Here is a 16,215-nt window from a genome sequence, read left to right as displayed (position 1 = left end):
ATTCTACCTTTTAGGAAGTGGGTTCACCTGATCCCTTACTGAAGACCCAGGGTTCCAGTAGCTGAAAGCCCTGTACACCTTTTCTCCTGTCCTGGCCCTACACCTCCAAGACACACTCCAGTACCTCGGTAGGGGTCCCAGGGGGACGCCAGCATGGGCAGCCTCTGCTCCTTGTTCCTACATCTCCATGATGCTGGGGTTGGCTGAGGCCAGCAATCCTTATAGGTATGAGAGTTGGAATAACATCTTTTTCCATAAGATGTTACAAAACCCAAACGAACTTTTTGGCCAACCCAGTAATAAACAGATTCAAGGTCCAGAGGCACCATGTGAGTGTCTGTCCGTGCAGCGGCCTGGAGCGGTCAAGGTGAAATTGGCAGCTTGGTCCACGCGATGAGGGCAGGTCAGGTTTTTCAAACACTTTGGCTTCAGAAGATGCTGCATTACATGTGCAAGATCCCAAGAGGCCAGCAGAGGAATGGCAGCTCTGGTTGTAGCTGACAGAGAAGCCGCTGCAAGCTGCAGGTAGGTGCCCATGTGCAGCGGAGGCCAGCCAAAACCCAGAGCTTCCCAGAGCGGACACAGAAAGGGACAGTATTCTCTTACAGCGGCTGACTGACATGCCAGAAGAGGAAACTGAACTCCTGCTCACCCTTTTGCCAACCATGTGCCTTTACATCCCACCCGTTCAAAATGGAAAGTAACACAGAGACTCCTTGGGACCTTACGTGTGTCTCCGTGCCTGACTTGCACTTGGAGTCATTTGTATTAGTCAGGAGGAAAAAAACCACACGGTAATTTGAATAATTTATATCTTTAGTATAAATAGCTATTAATTATAAGAAGATTGGAGTAATGAGGGATTGGCTAATAAAGAGTAGAGATAACTATAAAGAATATAGGAATAGCAGATGTAAGAAGCAGCCACTAGGGCAGAGATAGTGCATCCAAGGACGAGTACCCCTCTCCCCCCAGAGCTGATACCCAGACCTTTTTTGGAGAAGGCATGACCATGGCTCACCGAACGGTAGAGAAGTCATGGGGGAACTTGCTGGAAACCCACCCTCTGGGATGCTGGAAAAATCCATTCCTTGGGAGGTGTCTTGCCAGAGGCCCTCCACGACAAAACCACCCCAGGGGAGTGCCGGGGAAAGCTGCGGGCCTCTTTGTGCTGCTCGCTACCCTGCATGGCAGGAGCTGGGTGCTGGAGAAGCTGTGTGAGCTGTGAGCAAGCACACCCGAACCAGAAAGGAAACATCTCCCTCCTTGCAGTGTCTCACCAATGCCCTCTACTAACAAAGAATCCTATCATGTTAGTCGGCAAAGGCAAAAAATACTCCTAAGTCCCAACCCAGTTTTTGCGGAGGCGACGGATGAATATGGGGCTAAAAGGCAGTCAATACCTGGCACGTCATCTACATATGCTGATGACTCCCCAGATGTTTACTCCTGTCCAGGCTTCTTGCCTCAGCCTCGAACTATACACCCAATAACCTGCCGAATATTGCTACTTCAGTATCTGTTAGCCATCTCAAACTTAATACATCCAGATGGAATGCTTGATCTCCTCTCCAAACTTAATACATCCAGATGGAATGCTTGATCTCCTCTCCAAACTTAATACATCCAGATGGAATGCTTGATCTCCTCTCCCACCCCAAACACCCTCATTCCACCTCCTCCCTCTCCGGAAATGGCACCACCATGCATCCAGTCAACCAAATCCGGCATCACCTTTCACTCCCCTCCTTCACCTTCCCCTTCTCCTTGCAATCCATCACCAAGTACTTGAATACATCTTCAAGACGTATCGAGTTTTCACAGATTTGCTTGTTTGACTCACCATCGTCTTTCATCCTGAGTTACTACAAAGGCCTCCTGGCTTAATTTGGCTCTCAATTACCCCGTCTAACCTATTCTCCAGAACAGTCTTTTGAAACGGTTGATTAGATCCTGCACTATGCTGACTTAAAACCCTTTGCTTTTTTCTTTTTTTAATTAATTTTTATTGGAGTATAGTTGATTTACAGTGTTGTGTTAGTTTCGGGTGTACAGCAAAGTGAATCAGGCATACATATACATATATCCACTCTTTTAAAAATTCTTTTCCCATGTAGGTCATTACAGAGTATTGAGTAGAGTTCCCTGTGCTATACATTAGGTCCTTATTAGTTATCTATTTTATATATAGTAGTGTGTATATGTCAGTCCCAATCTCCCAATTTATCCCTTCTCCCATGGTAACCATAAGTTTGTTTTCTACATCTGTGACTCTATTTCTGTTTTGTAAATAAGTTCAAACCCTTTGCTTTTAAAATGAAATTGGAAAGGCTTACCACGTTTGACCTGGTTCCTGCCAACCCGTCCAGCCCCAACACACCACCCTACTCCTTGTTTCCCATCCTCCACCCTGGCCTTCTTTCAGTTCCTGCCTCAGCTTTTTGTGATTGACATTTCCTCTGCCTGGGATGCCCTTCCCCCCGTCCCTTCTCATTTATGGCTGGCCCCTTTTCATATTTTATGTTCCAGCTCAAATGTTACATACTCAGTGAGACCTTCTCTGACCATGCCATCTAAAGCACACTCCCTCCCATTACCATCTATCACGTCACCCTATTTCTTTATAGCATTTATTACCAATAGTAGTTGTCTTGTTTGTTATGTCTCTATTTTCTTTCAAATAAGCCCCTCGAGGGCATAGATTTTGCCTCTGTTGTTCACACCTATATCCCAATGCTTGGAACAGTCAGTGCCTGGAAAAGAGGTGCTCACAGTCAAGATCTGTTAAACAGTCTGTCCAGTATATGGACAGGAGACCACTTGGAGCATCTTAGTATTACCATGCCCTGTGATTAAAGTCAATGGAAAACTGCAACAACCCAATCCAGGCAGGATTACTAATGGCTCAGACCTTTCATGAGTGAAAGTTTGGGTCACCCCACCACGTAAAGAGGTTGAGTATGGAGATTAAGTTTGATATAAGGAGTGCCAAGTTGACAGGGGGTGGAGTTATGACAGCTAATTGTATGTGTCAACTTGGTTGGGCCACAGTGCCCAAATATTTGGTCAAACATTATTCTGAATGTTTCTGTAAGGGTGTTTTTGGATGGGATTTACATTCAAATCAGTGGACTTGGAGTAAAGCAGATTACCCTCCATAATGTGGGTGGACCTCATCCAATCAGTTGAAGGCTTGAATAGAACAAAAGGCTCCCTCAAGCACGAGGGAATTCTGACAGCGGTCTGTCTTCAGACTTCACTGCAACACCGGCTCTTCCTGGTTCATCAGCAGACTGCCTTTGAACTTGAACTGCAATTCTTTCCTGAGCCTCCAGCCTGCCAGCCTCCCCCATCAGATTTTGGACCCACCAAGCCTCCACAATCACATGACCCAATCCCTTAAAATAATTCTCTTCCTATATATACTGTATCTATCTATCTGTCTATCTATCCCAGGATATGTATATCTATCTATCTATCTATCTATCTATCTATCTATCTATCTTCTAGAAAGAGATTTATATACATCCTAGGAGAATATATATCTATAATGAAGTGCAAAGGTAGCATACCACATGTTTTGCCACCTTACTATTCTCATTTAACATTATCTTTTGGAGATCTGTTCATTTCAGTTCATGTAGCGCTGCCCCTCCCCCCTTTAAAAATTTGATAGTATTCCATTAAAAGTAGGTTCCACAAAACTATTTAAAAATAGTTTCTGCTGCCTTTTGAGATACACATGCCTCTAACTATTTAGCAACAGATTAATAAGCCTTTCCCACATTTAAGCAAATACAGCCCTCAGCTCTCTTGTTCTTGATATGATAAAGACTACTTAGAAACGTTAAAAAAAAAAAAGAAAAAGTAAGATGGAGGTCTTGGGTTTTTTAGCTGATTGATTCTATAATGCTTATAGATTTGAGTCATGGTTGACCACAATATGGTTCAGCAAGAGAGAATGTACTCCTTTGCGTATGTGAATGGTCTGTTTTCCTTGATTTTGGATCCTATGGAAAATGGCTTAAGTTACGTGGTTCCTGGATTGCTTCTCACTTGGGAACTTGGCAATTTGATGAGCCCTTCCGCTGTCACTAATCTGATTATCTCCCAGAGTCTATCCCTGAGGCTTTCCTCTGGGTTGCTTCATTCTTAGGCAGCCTTTATCTACTGCTGCAGAGATCGCCTTTGCCAGAAAACCAGAGAAGAGAGAGAGTCACTTTCCTGAAAGCTAGAAAAGTCCTAGAAAGGAATTATGGGCAATCCTCACGCATTTGTTGAGGCCAGGGGAATGGCAGAGCTCACATGCCTATTCTTGGAGCCAAGGGATAGGGTCATCAATGGCTGAACTCTGTAGACTAATAATGTAGGGAGGTGCGGTTCCCCAAAAAGAAGCTAGGTAGACAAAAACCACACATCCTCTACTAGTTTTACAGAAGTGTATACTCTTTCTCTCTTCTGACAGGGACCTCTGTTTTCACTGGCAGACATTAGTCATAGCCACATCATATGAGTTTAGCACAGATCTCTAGCTGTTAATGGTTTCTTAAAGTCTTGCATTCTGCAAAAACCAACAACAAAAAAATTTCCTCTGTGGGGTGAAGTAGAAAAAAAGGGGGAGAGGGTCAAGTTTTAACTCCTTTTCTCTTTAATGTATATATTTAATGGTTTGATATTAGTTTTTGATGAACTGATATGTGTCCTGTCATATAGCAAGTAGAAACTTTAATTCTCCTTCTCTATGATAGTGATGTGATTTTACTATTGCAAACCAGGCAAGTCTCATTAAGAAAGATTGTTTCTTTTATACAATTGCTGCAAGAAAATGTTGCAACTGACAAGGGCTTAGTCTCCAAAATATACAAACAGCTCATACAACTCAACAACAAAAAATCAAACAACCCAATCAAAAATGGGCAGAAGACTTTAATAGACATTTCTCCAAAGAAGACATACAGATGGCCAGCAGGTACATGAAAAGATGCTCAACGTCACTAATTATTAGAGAAATGCAAATCAAAACTACAATGAGATACCACCTCACACCAGTCAGAATGGCCATCATTAAAAAGTCTACAAATAACAAATGCTGGAGAGGGTGTGGAGAAAAGGGAACCCTCCTACACTGTTGGTGGGAATGTAAGTTGGTGTGGCTACTATGGAGAATAGTATGTAGGTTCCTCAGAAAACTAAAAATAGAATTACCATATATTCCAGCAATTCCACTCTTGGGCATATACCTGGACAAAACTATAATTCAGAAAGATACATGCACCCCTATGTTCATAGCAGCGCTATTCACAATAGCCAAAACATGGAAACAACCTAAATGTCCATTGACAGATGAATGGATAAAGAAGATGTGGTACATATATACAATGGAATACTACTCAGCCATAAAAAACCCCCCCAAAAATGCCATTTACAGCAACATGGATGCAACTAGAGAGTATCATACTAAGTGAAGTAAGTCAGAGAAAGACAAATACTATATGATATCACTTATATGTGGAATCTAAAATATGGTACAAATGAACTTACCTACAAAACAGAAACAGAGTCACAGACATAAAGATCAGACTTGTGGTTGCCAAGGGGCAGGGGGAGGGAAAGGGAAGGACTGAGAATTTGGTGTTTGTAGATGCAAACATTTAGAATGGATAAACAACAAGGTCCTACTGTATAGCACAGGGAACTATATAATTGCTGCAAGAAATAATGGCTCAATGTTATATACAGACAAAATTCCTGTCTTAGGTGCACATTATTAAAATTTGAAATGATAGGACAATTTGAACATGAAAATAAATAAGTATAGCAATGGGTTATAACCCATTGAATAAAATAAGAATCCATGAATTCATGTTGACACAAATGAATAATTACATAAAAGAGGTAGAAAGGAGAGTTCTAGAGTAAAATGTCAGCTAATAAGTATAGATAAAGAATGATGGGGTTAGAAAACCTCCATTTAGCAACCATCATAATTATAACTGAACCATCATCAATCATCAAAGTATTTTCCTATAAATTACTAATTAATTATAAAGGTAAAAATAGTAACTTCACAGTGGAGACACCTGAAAGACTCCACCTTAATCATTAATCAAAGTTGTTAGCCAAAATGGGACAAACAGACATCATGCACATCACCTATCTTAACACCTTGAGGAGAATACAACATTATGCCAGTGATTTTTCTGCCAAAAAATGAATAACCTGAATCTAATCATGAGAAAAAGTCGGAGAAACCCAAAGTGAAGGACATCTTTTAGAATGACCTTCTTATACTTTACAAAAATGTCAAGATTATGAAAGACAAATTGAAATGGAAGAACTATTTCAGATTAAAGAAGGCTAAAGAGACATGGCAATTAAGTGATCCTGGGTTAGATTTGGGATCAGGAAAAACAATAGCTATAAGGGGCATTTTGGGGACAATTGATGAGAATTGAATAAAGGCTATAGATTAAATAATAGGATTTTATCAATGTTAATTTTCCTGATTTTGATAATTTTGCTTTGGTTTTTCTCAGAGAATATCTTTATTCTTAGGAAATACACACAGAAATATGTAGGCATCAAGAAGCATGATGTTTGCAAGTTAGTCTTAAATTCTTTAGGAAAAAAGTGAGAGAGAGAGAGAGGGTGCAAGTGATAAAGAAAATGGGGCAAATCTACAAATTCAAGACGCTCAAAAAACTCCACCTAAGATAAATTCATAGAGACCCACAGCAAAACACATTGTAATCAAACTGTAGAAAGCCAAAGAAAAAGAATCTTGAAAGCAGCAAGAGAGAACCAATTCGTCACATACTATGGAAGCCAGAAGGGAGTCAGATGTCATATTTAAAGTGTTGAAATAAAAACCTGTCAACCAAGAATTCTGTATCTGGCAAAACTATTCAAGAATGAAGGAGAGGGCTTCCCTGGTGGCACAGTGGTTGAGAATCTGCCTGCTAATGCAGGGGACACAGGTTTGAGCCCTGGTCTGGGAAGATCCCACATGCCGCGGAGCAACTAGGCCTGTGAGCCACAGCTACTGAGCCTGCACGTCTGGAGCCTGTGCTCCGCAACAAGAGAGGCCGCCATAGTGAGAGGCCCGCGCACCGCGATGAAGAGTGGCCCCCGCTTGCCGCAACTAGAGAAAGCCCTCGCACAGAAACGAAGACGCAACATAGCAATCAATCAATCAATCAAAAAAAAAAAAAAAAAAAGAATGAAGGAGAAATTAAGACATCATTACTAGTAGACCTGCTCTGTGAGAAATGCTAAAAGGACTTCTTCAGGCTGAAGAGAAAAGGACACCAGAAGAAGCCACATGGAGAAATAAGAACACCAGTAAAGATAAATACCTAGGTAAACGTAAAAGCATTATTGTACTAAAGGTTTATAACTCCTCTCTTTTTCTCTATATGATTTAAAAGACATATATGCATAAAACATTAATTATAAACCTGTGCTGATAGGCACAGTTTATAAAGATGAAATCTGTGACAATAACAGGATAAAATGAGAGGGACATAGTTGTATTGGAAGCAGAGTATATACTATTTTAAATAAGTTGGTATTATTCAAACTAAGTTGTTATGAGTTCAAAATGTCAATTGTAATCCCAAAGGTAACCACTAAGAAAATAACGAAAAAAATGTACAGAAAATGAAAATGGTAGGCTACAGAAAAACAATACCAAAATATGAGGTAATGGAAGAACTGAGAAAAAAATATATATATAAGCTATATAGAAAACAAGAAGCAAAATGGGAGAAGTAAGTCATTATTTAGCAGCAATTACTTTATTTCTTTTGTTTGTTTGCTTTTAAATATAGTCAATCCTAGCATTACTTTAAATGTAAATAGGTTACACTCTCCAATTTAAAGTCAAAGATGGGCAGAATGTATTTCCCAAAAAGTTCCATCTATCTGCTCTCTATAAGAAATTCACCTTAGGTACAAAAACACAAAGAGGCTGGAAGTAAAAGGATGGAAAAATATATTCCATGAAAACAATAACCAAAGGAGAGTTGGGGTGGCTATATCGTTAGACAGAATAGATTTTACATTAAAAAAAAGTTGGACTTCCCAGGTGGCGCAGTGGTTAAGAATCCGCCTGCCAATGCAGGGGACATGGGTTCGAGCCCTGGTCTGGGAAGATCCCACATGCCACGGAGCAACTAAGCCCGCGCCCCTACAGCCCGTGCTCCGCAACAAGGGAAGCCACCACAATGAGAAGCGCGCACACCGCAACGAAGAGTAGCCCCCCCTCACCGCAACTAGAGAAAGCCCATGAGCAGCAATGAAGACCCAATGCAGCCAAAAATTTAAAAATTAATAAGTAAATTTTTTAAAAAAAGGTTATAAGAGACAAGAAAGACATTATAGACTGAAAAAGATTTAATCCAACAAGACGATGTAACAATTATATGCATATATACACCTAATAACTAAGCACCAAATATATATGAAACAAACAAACAAACAAAAAGGCAGATTTAAGGGAGAAATCAACAGTTTTACAATAAGAGTTGGAGACTTCACTATCCCGCTTTCAATAATGGGTAGGACAACCAGAGACGAGATCAGTAAGGAAAGAGAATACTTGAATGACACTATAATCCAATGAGACCTAACAGACATATATAGACTACTTCACCCAACAATAGTGGATACACATAGAACATTGTCCAGAATAGAACATATGTTGGCCAAAAAGAAAAGCCTTAGTAAATTTTGAAAGGATGAAATCATACAAAGTATCTTTTCTAATCACAATGGAATGAAACTAGAATCAGTAACAGAGGGAAACTCACAAAAATGTAGAAATTAAAAAACATGCTCTTAACCAATGGTCAAAGAAGAAATTACAAGGGAAATTAAAAAATACTTTGAGACAAATGAAAATGAAAACACAACTTACAAAACCTATGGAATGACATGAAAGCAGTGCTCAGAAGGAAATTTGTAGCTGTAAACATCTACATTAAAAAAGAAGAAAGATCTCAAATCAATAACGTAACTGTACACCTTAAAGGAACTAGAAAAATGAGGAGCAAATTGAACCAAAGCTAGCAGAAGGCGGAAAGTAAAGATAGAGTAGAGATAAATGGAATGGAGAATAGGAAAACAAGAGAATATAGAAAATCAACAAAACCAAAACTTGGTTTTTTTAAAGATCATCAAAATTGACAAGTCTTTAGCTAGATTGACTAAGAAAAAGAGAAAACAAATTGCTAAAATCAGAAATAAAAGAGGGGACGTTACTACTGACTTTACATAAATGAAAAGGATTATGAGAATTCTATGAATATATGGGCACCAACAAATTGAACAACTAAATGTAATGAACTAATTCCTAGAAACATAAATCCTACCAAGTCTGAATCACAAAGGAATAGAAAATCTGAATATACTTATAACTAGTAAGGAGATTGAATCTGTAGTCAGAAGTTTCCCAACAAGTAAAAGCCCTGGACTTTATGGCTTTGCTGGTGAATTCTACCAAATGTTTAAAGAACTAATATCAAATTCTTCAGAAAGAAATTGAAAGTGGAGAGAATGCTTTCTAACTTATTCAATGAGGCCAGCATTGCCCTAATACTGAGCCAGATAAAGACACTACAAGGAAACTACAGACCAATACTCCTTAAGAGATTAATATAAAAATCCTCCCTTTCCAACCCGGGACAGGCAGGATGGCTCCAGCAAAGAAGAGCGGTGAGAAGAAGGAGGGCCGGTCCGCCATCAACGAGGTGGTGACCAGAGAATACACCAACAACATTCACAAGCGCATCCATGGAGTGGGTTTCAAGAAGCGTGCCCCTCGGGCACCCAAAGAAATCCGGAAATTTGCCATGAAGGAGATGGGAACTCCAGATGTATGCATTGACACCAGGATCAACAAAGCTGTCTGGGCCAAAGGAATAAGGAATGTCCCGTACCATATCCGTGTGCGGTTGTCCAGAAAATGTAATGAAGATGAAGATTCACCAAACAAGCTCTATACGTTGGTTACCTATGTATCTGTCACCACTTTCAAAAATCTACAGACAGTTAATGTGGATGAGAACTAACTGTGCTTGTTCAATAAAGTTACAGAACTGCCCCCCCCAAAAAAAATTCCTCAACAAAGTACTAATGAAGAATTCAGCAGCATATTAAAAAGGTTACATGCTGTGACCAAGTGGGATATATTCCCGGAATATACAAGGATGGTTCAACATATGAAAATTGATCAAATGTTATTCACTATATTGAAAAAACTACCCGATCTTCTCAATTGATACAGAAAAAGCTTGTGATACAATTTAATACACTTTCATGATAAAAACACTCCAAAAAACTAGGAATGTAGATATCAGAAAGCCACATATAAAAAACCCATAGCTAACACTGTACTCAGCAGTGAAAGATTAAAAGCTTATCTGCTGAAATAAGAAACAAGACAAGGATGACTGTTTTTGCCAATTCTATTCAATATAGTATTGGAAGTTCTAGTTAGAGCAACTAGGCGAGAAAAGGAAAAGCCATCCAAACTGGAAAGGAAGGAGTAAAATTATCTGTTTGAAGCTGATATGATCTTATATGTAGAAAACCCTAAGGATTACACACACACACACACACACACACACACACACACACACACACACAAACCTGTTAGAACCAATAGACGAATTGAGCAATGTAGTAGTACAGAATCAACACAGAAATCAGTTGCATTTCTAATAATGAACAATCCAAAGAGGAAATTAGGAAAAGAGTTCCACCTACAATAACATCAAAAAGAATAAAATACTTAGGAATTAATTAAGGAGGTGAAAGACTTGTACACTGAAAACAGCAAAACCATTGCTGAAAGAAATGAAAGAAGATGTAAATAAATGGAAAGACATCTCATGTAAATTGGTTTGTTGTTGAATTTTAGGAGTTCTCTATATACTCTGGATAACAGTCCCTTATCACAGATAGGTGATCTGCAAATATTTTTTCCTATTCTGTGAGTTGCCTTTATACTCTGTTGATTGTTGCCTTGGATGCACAAAAGTTTTTAATCTTGGTAAGTCCAATATGTCTATTTTTTTCTTTTATTACCTGTGCCTTTGGTGTCATATCTAAGAAATTATTGCCAAATCCAGTGTTATGAAGCTTTTCTCTCCTGTGCTTCCTTCTAAATTTTATCTCTTACATTTAGGTCTTTCATCCATTTTGAGTTAATTTTTTTACACGGTGTTGGGTAAGGGTCCAACTTCACTCCTTTGCATGTAAATTTTATATTATGTATATTTTACAATTAAAAATAAAGTTAAAAAATTAATACCCTTTGATGATAAAAACACCCAGTAAACCAGGAATAGCAGGGAACTTCCTCAACATGATAAAGGCCATGTATGAAAAACCCACTGGTAACATCATATCATGGTGAAAGACTGAAAGTTTTTTTCAGTAAGATTGGGAACAAGACAAGGATGTGTAGTTTAAGCACTTCTATTAGTATGTTTTCATTTCTCTCTGGTAGATTCATCTTACCTAACTTTTCTGCAGAATTTGACTCATCTGATCAATACCTTGGCTTTCTCTCTCTCCTTAGCCTCCACATTACTCCTCTTTTTTAGTTTTCCTCTTTTTTTTTTCTCTCTTTGATGGCTCTTTTTCTTTTGACCCACTCCAGGATTTACTCTTAGCCCTCTTTTATCTTCACTTTTTCCAATGGGACTGATTTTTATAAGTTAATATGCAAAACAACACATAAATTGAAATAAAGAATAATACAGTGAGTAGCCATATACCTATCACCCAGCTCAAGAACTAAAACATTGCCTCCTCAGTTGACTGTACCTTTGGTGCCCCTTTCCAATAGCCTCCACTGCCACCCCTTCTCCCAGAGGGAAGTGTGGTAGTTTTGTGGTAGTTTGTTGCATTAATGGCCCCAATGAGTCAGACTTTGTCCTCACTTTTGCTGGTCCCCTCCCACTTTGACTTTGGGGTTTGCCCCTTAGTTGCTTTGTCCATTACCTTTTGATCTCTTCTCCTTTCTCCCCTCAATTCACTGCTACAGCTACACAAGTTGGCATCAGGAGGGCCTTTGCACTGGCTGTTCCCTGTGCCTAGAACACTCTTGCCCAAATACTTGCATAGTATTGTAGTATAGCTAGCTCCCTAACCCTTTGCTCTGGTCGTCTTCTCAGCCAGGGCTTTCCTGTCCACACTAAAACATCAAACTTCTTGGCTGCACTGGCTATCCCTCTCCCTTGCATTATTCTTTTCCATAGCAATGGTCACTATCCTATGTACTATTGTAAATAATTTATTGTTTAGTGGCTCCTCCACCTCTTCCCTAGAATGTAAGCTTCTCAGCTTAGGTACTTTTTTTTTTTTTTAATAGTCTGGTATCCTCAGCCTAGCATACATTAGGTACTGTAGGGGAGGGAAAATAATTTTCCCTCTGCTCTTCTGAGTTCTTAGCTGAAACCCTTATAATAAAAGAATAACAAAGAGGAAAACAAATAGAGATTTGTTAACATGTATACCTCGCATATACATAGGAGATACCCAGGGAAAAGGCTTAGAATGCCAACTTAAATACCATTTTCCGGTAAAGACAAACAAGGAAAGGTGTCTGTTGGGGGGGGGTGGGGTGGGGGGAGGGTGGAGACCAGTTATGGAGTTGACCAGGGAAAGAAAAATAAACAAGAAGTTTGTTATACAGATTTAAGTCAGTGTCTTCTCCACTGATGAGTCTCTAGTGATTTATTAGAGTTGTCCTTTTCTTCCAGGTACAGAGGGGGAGACACTTTTACAAATAGTGATTTCCTTCATAAATGTGTTTCCCTTACAAAAGGTTAACTTCTAGTTTATTTTCAGGGCTTCTCTGTGTTTACTTTCTCAGAATAAGCCTTATGTCAAAGAGGCATATTTTGGGGTGGCATATTCTGCTACCTTCCAGCGTTTAGGAATAATTTGAGGAACAAATCAATCTCCATTTTGCAAATAAAGAGCAAAGACTGAGATATTAGGCAAGCTGTCCAAGATCACAGAGGCAGCATTTAGCAAACCTGGGATTCCAACCCAGGGCTCCCTCCCGGACACTGTACTATAGTATTTTCTTTTCTGTCTCTTTTTTATTTATTTATTTTCCAGTCGTGGCTGCGCTTTGTGCCATAGATGGCATCCAGAATACAGAGGCAGCTGCTGTCTCCAACATTCCTGAAATGGGAATCACGGAGAATTGGATTCCATTTATAACTCGACCATTAATACTGTGTGACACTGGCTAACGTATTTAACTTCTGGAATTCAGTTATGCTCAGCTGTAAAACCGGCTAATAGATCAACCAATCTCTTTAAGTCCTCTAACTCAAGAACTTTTAAAATCCTAAAATCCGTGTGAAGCGATGGAATTCATTAGTTTCTCAGGCAGCCTCATTCCCAACGGGCTGGAACCGTCCACTGGCCCAAACACCGCTCTGCCGCAGCCTTTGCCACCGCCTCCCATTCCAAGCTAAGAATGGGCAGTGTCACCCTCAGGCTACTCCTAGTGGGATCCCGGTAGCAGGGGTTGAGGAAAAGACAAGGAAACACCCGCTTCTCCGCCGGCTCCCGAACGCTCCAGGTCAGCGCCCCGGGGCCAGCGTCGAGGCCACCTCCTTCCCTTCGCACTACGGCTTTGTCGGTGCCGTCATCCACGCCAGCCTCGTCCCCCGCTCCACCCAGGGCGGACTCCGACTAGCACCCGCATCCTCCCTGCGGCGCGCAGAGGCCCCGGAAGTGACGTCCGTGCGTGCGTGGCGTGCGCGCGCGGCGCCGGGCGGGGCTGCGAGAGGGAGGGCCGGCGTGAGGGCGGGTTGTGACTGGCACCCGGACCTACTCGAGCGACGCGGGGAGAGCGGCAGTTCGGACGTCGGTGGAGCAGCAGGTAAGGTACGGGGCGGACGGACGGGGGTCCAGGGCGGCGTCAGGGCAGTGGGGCGGCGGCGCCGTGCCGGTGGGAGTTACTGGGTCATTGGTCCGGGCTGTACACCCGGCTGGGGCCGTCTCGCACCGGTGCCTCCTGCCGCCCTCCGGCTCAGCCAGGGGCCCGGCGGCGCGGCCCTGGCCGGTCCCAGGCCGTCGCCGGCCCCCCTCATCCTCTGCGTGCTCGGCCTGCCCGTTTCGGGCGCTCGTCGCCAAGTTCTCCGAGGCCCGGCCCAGCTCCGACGGGCAGGCGCGTATCGTTTCCTGGCCGCCGCCTGCCACCCGTCCACCCCTCGCGGGATGGCTGCGCTCCAGCCGGCTCCCTCCTGACTGTCCAGTCGGCGGAGTGCCGAGGGACACCTGTGGTGGTGACCGGGCGGGTCGTGCCCCGGGCCCCTCGGGGACCTGCCGCAGCCCGGCCTGGGCAGGGGCGCCGGGACCTCAGGGACCCGCGTCGGTCTCGGGGAGGGAAAGGTCCTGGAGCTGGGAGGATGCTGTCTTTCGCAGCGCGGGGACTGGAAGACTGGTCCTAACTTTCGCCCCGTGGTTGAGGGCGAAGTTGTGGGCCTGGGCTTAGGAGCAGAAGTCCCTGCTTCCGAACCGTCTCGGAGGAGAGCAGAGGTGATACCCATCACGGAAGTTTAGTCGACAGGGTGGAAGGACTCAGGCGCTTCAGAGAATAGGTCAGAGCCTGCTGGTGGTGTCTCAGCGCTGGTGACCAAGCCCTGTGGTTGGGAAATGTGTCATTGGGCGCCGGGACTCGCCTTGCCGAGAGATCAGATGTGAAAATTTGTCAGGATGAGTTCACAGCATCACCTGGGGAATAGTTTGTTTGTTTGTTTGTTTTTGGATCTGAAGAGTTTTGTTTGAGTTTAAAAAATAGTTGTACCTTTTTTTTTCAGTAAATCTAAAACTGCAAAACAAACCCCCCAAAATCTATCAAGGTTACTAATTAAAATAGTTGTACCAAGAAAGCTTGCCGGAGTTGCAAGGAGATTTGATTTTACTTAATCCCTTTAATGATAAATAACGTTAATTTAAGAGTTACTGGTTCTTAGGTGGAAGATTAAGGTGTTCAAGGATTTGAATTTTTATTGACCTTCCAAGCAATCATTTTCTTCTCTCTAGAAGTTAGCCACTTTAGGAGAGAGGGACAGCGAGGATACTCGCCATGTGTGGTGAGCAGCAGAGCACAGAGGGGGGACACCCCAGGTGTCTTGAGGGACTGCAGGGCGTGGAGGGTGGAGGAAGTTACCAGGAAATATTTATGGAAGTGTCTTGAATAATGAGTAACATTCAGCCTAACAAGGTGGGGTGAGAATTTTAGAGGTAGTGGAAATGTGGGCGTGGGGCAACTAAAGGAGAAGAGGCCAGTAACTCCCAGGAGGTGGTTTTTGAAAAGTGAAAAAATGCAGGCAGAGGCGGGTGGCAGATAGGGGCAGAGATGCAGGAGATTCTTGGGCTTTTCTCTGATGGTGACAGAACCAGGGAAGGGTTTTAAGGAGGGTTATTTGCCTGGTTAACATGGAATTTTATGTTATTTGCTTGCTTAACACACGGGCTGCTCTGCTATGTGGCTGATGAGGATTGTGCCCCGTATAGTGCTTGATTATGTGCTAGCTTGTATTTTAATCGTTTCTGCTTGTTAAATGTTTGAATTGAATTTTATATTCATTTACTAATTGTTTGTATGAGTGTGTGACCCTGCTTATTTGTAAACTTCTATAAACAGGAATTCTGCTTTTATCTCTTTGCATCTCAATCCAAGTCAGGCATTCATGAGTGTTCATGAGGACTTGATGAGAAATCATTGATTTCTTTTTTTTTTTTTTAAGAGGAACTCTTTTATTTATTTATTTTTATTTTTGGCTGTGTTGGGTCTTCGTTTCTGTGCGAGGGCTTTCTCCAGTTGCGGCAAGCGGGGGCCACTCTTCATCGCGGTGCGCGGGCCTCTCACTGTCGCGGAGCACAGGCTCCAGACGCGCAGGCTCAGTAGTTGTGGCTCACGGGCCTAGTTGCTCCGTGGCATGTGGGATCCTCCCAGACCAGGGCTCGAACCTGTGTCCCCTGCATTGGCAGGCAGACCCTCAACCACTGCTCCACCAGGGAAGCCCCGAAATCATTGATTTCTGATGTTGGTTTTCAGTGAGAAAAAAGACTTGATCGGTACTTCTTTTAATATCTATGTATAGAAGAACTAAGGTCTTGTTTCATTTACTCTTCTCAATCTTTGGCTAGAGACAGAGAATTTCTATCTTGGCAATGTGA

General features: G+C 42.1%; 2 protein-coding genes across 6 annotated transcripts in view; both read left to right on the top strand.

The window, feature by feature from the left end:
- RABGEF1 (RAB guanine nucleotide exchange factor 1) overlaps positions 1-16,215 on the top strand; it is an 89,410-nt gene that overhangs the window by 11,506 nt on the left and 61,689 nt on the right. Inside the window, exon 1 of one of the 5 annotated variants that reach the window (XM_057528956.1) lies at positions 13,800-13,909. The exons of 3 other annotated variants lie outside the window; for them this stretch is intronic. The gene's annotated coding sequence lies outside the window, so the exon portion shown is untranslated. Of the gene's footprint in view, positions 1-13,799; positions 13,915-16,215 lie in introns of those variants that run through there. One more of the 5 variants, XM_057528957.1, reaches the window with a different exon arrangement.
- On the top strand, positions 9,693-10,070 carry LOC114238444 (60S ribosomal protein L31-like). The gene has a single exon (XM_057528959.1). It carries the CDS (start codon positions 9,693-9,695, stop codon positions 10,068-10,070), a length of 378 nt encoding a protein of 125 aa, XP_057384942.1.

This window comes from Balaenoptera acutorostrata, chromosome 15 (assembly GCF_949987535.1).
Source record: "Balaenoptera acutorostrata chromosome 15, mBalAcu1.1, whole genome shotgun sequence".
In the NCBI taxonomy this organism is placed as follows: Eukaryota; Metazoa; Chordata; class Mammalia; order Artiodactyla; family Balaenopteridae; genus Balaenoptera; species Balaenoptera acutorostrata.
Note: the sequence above shows the minus strand (reverse complement) of the source record. Positions and strands in the feature narration are given on the sequence as shown.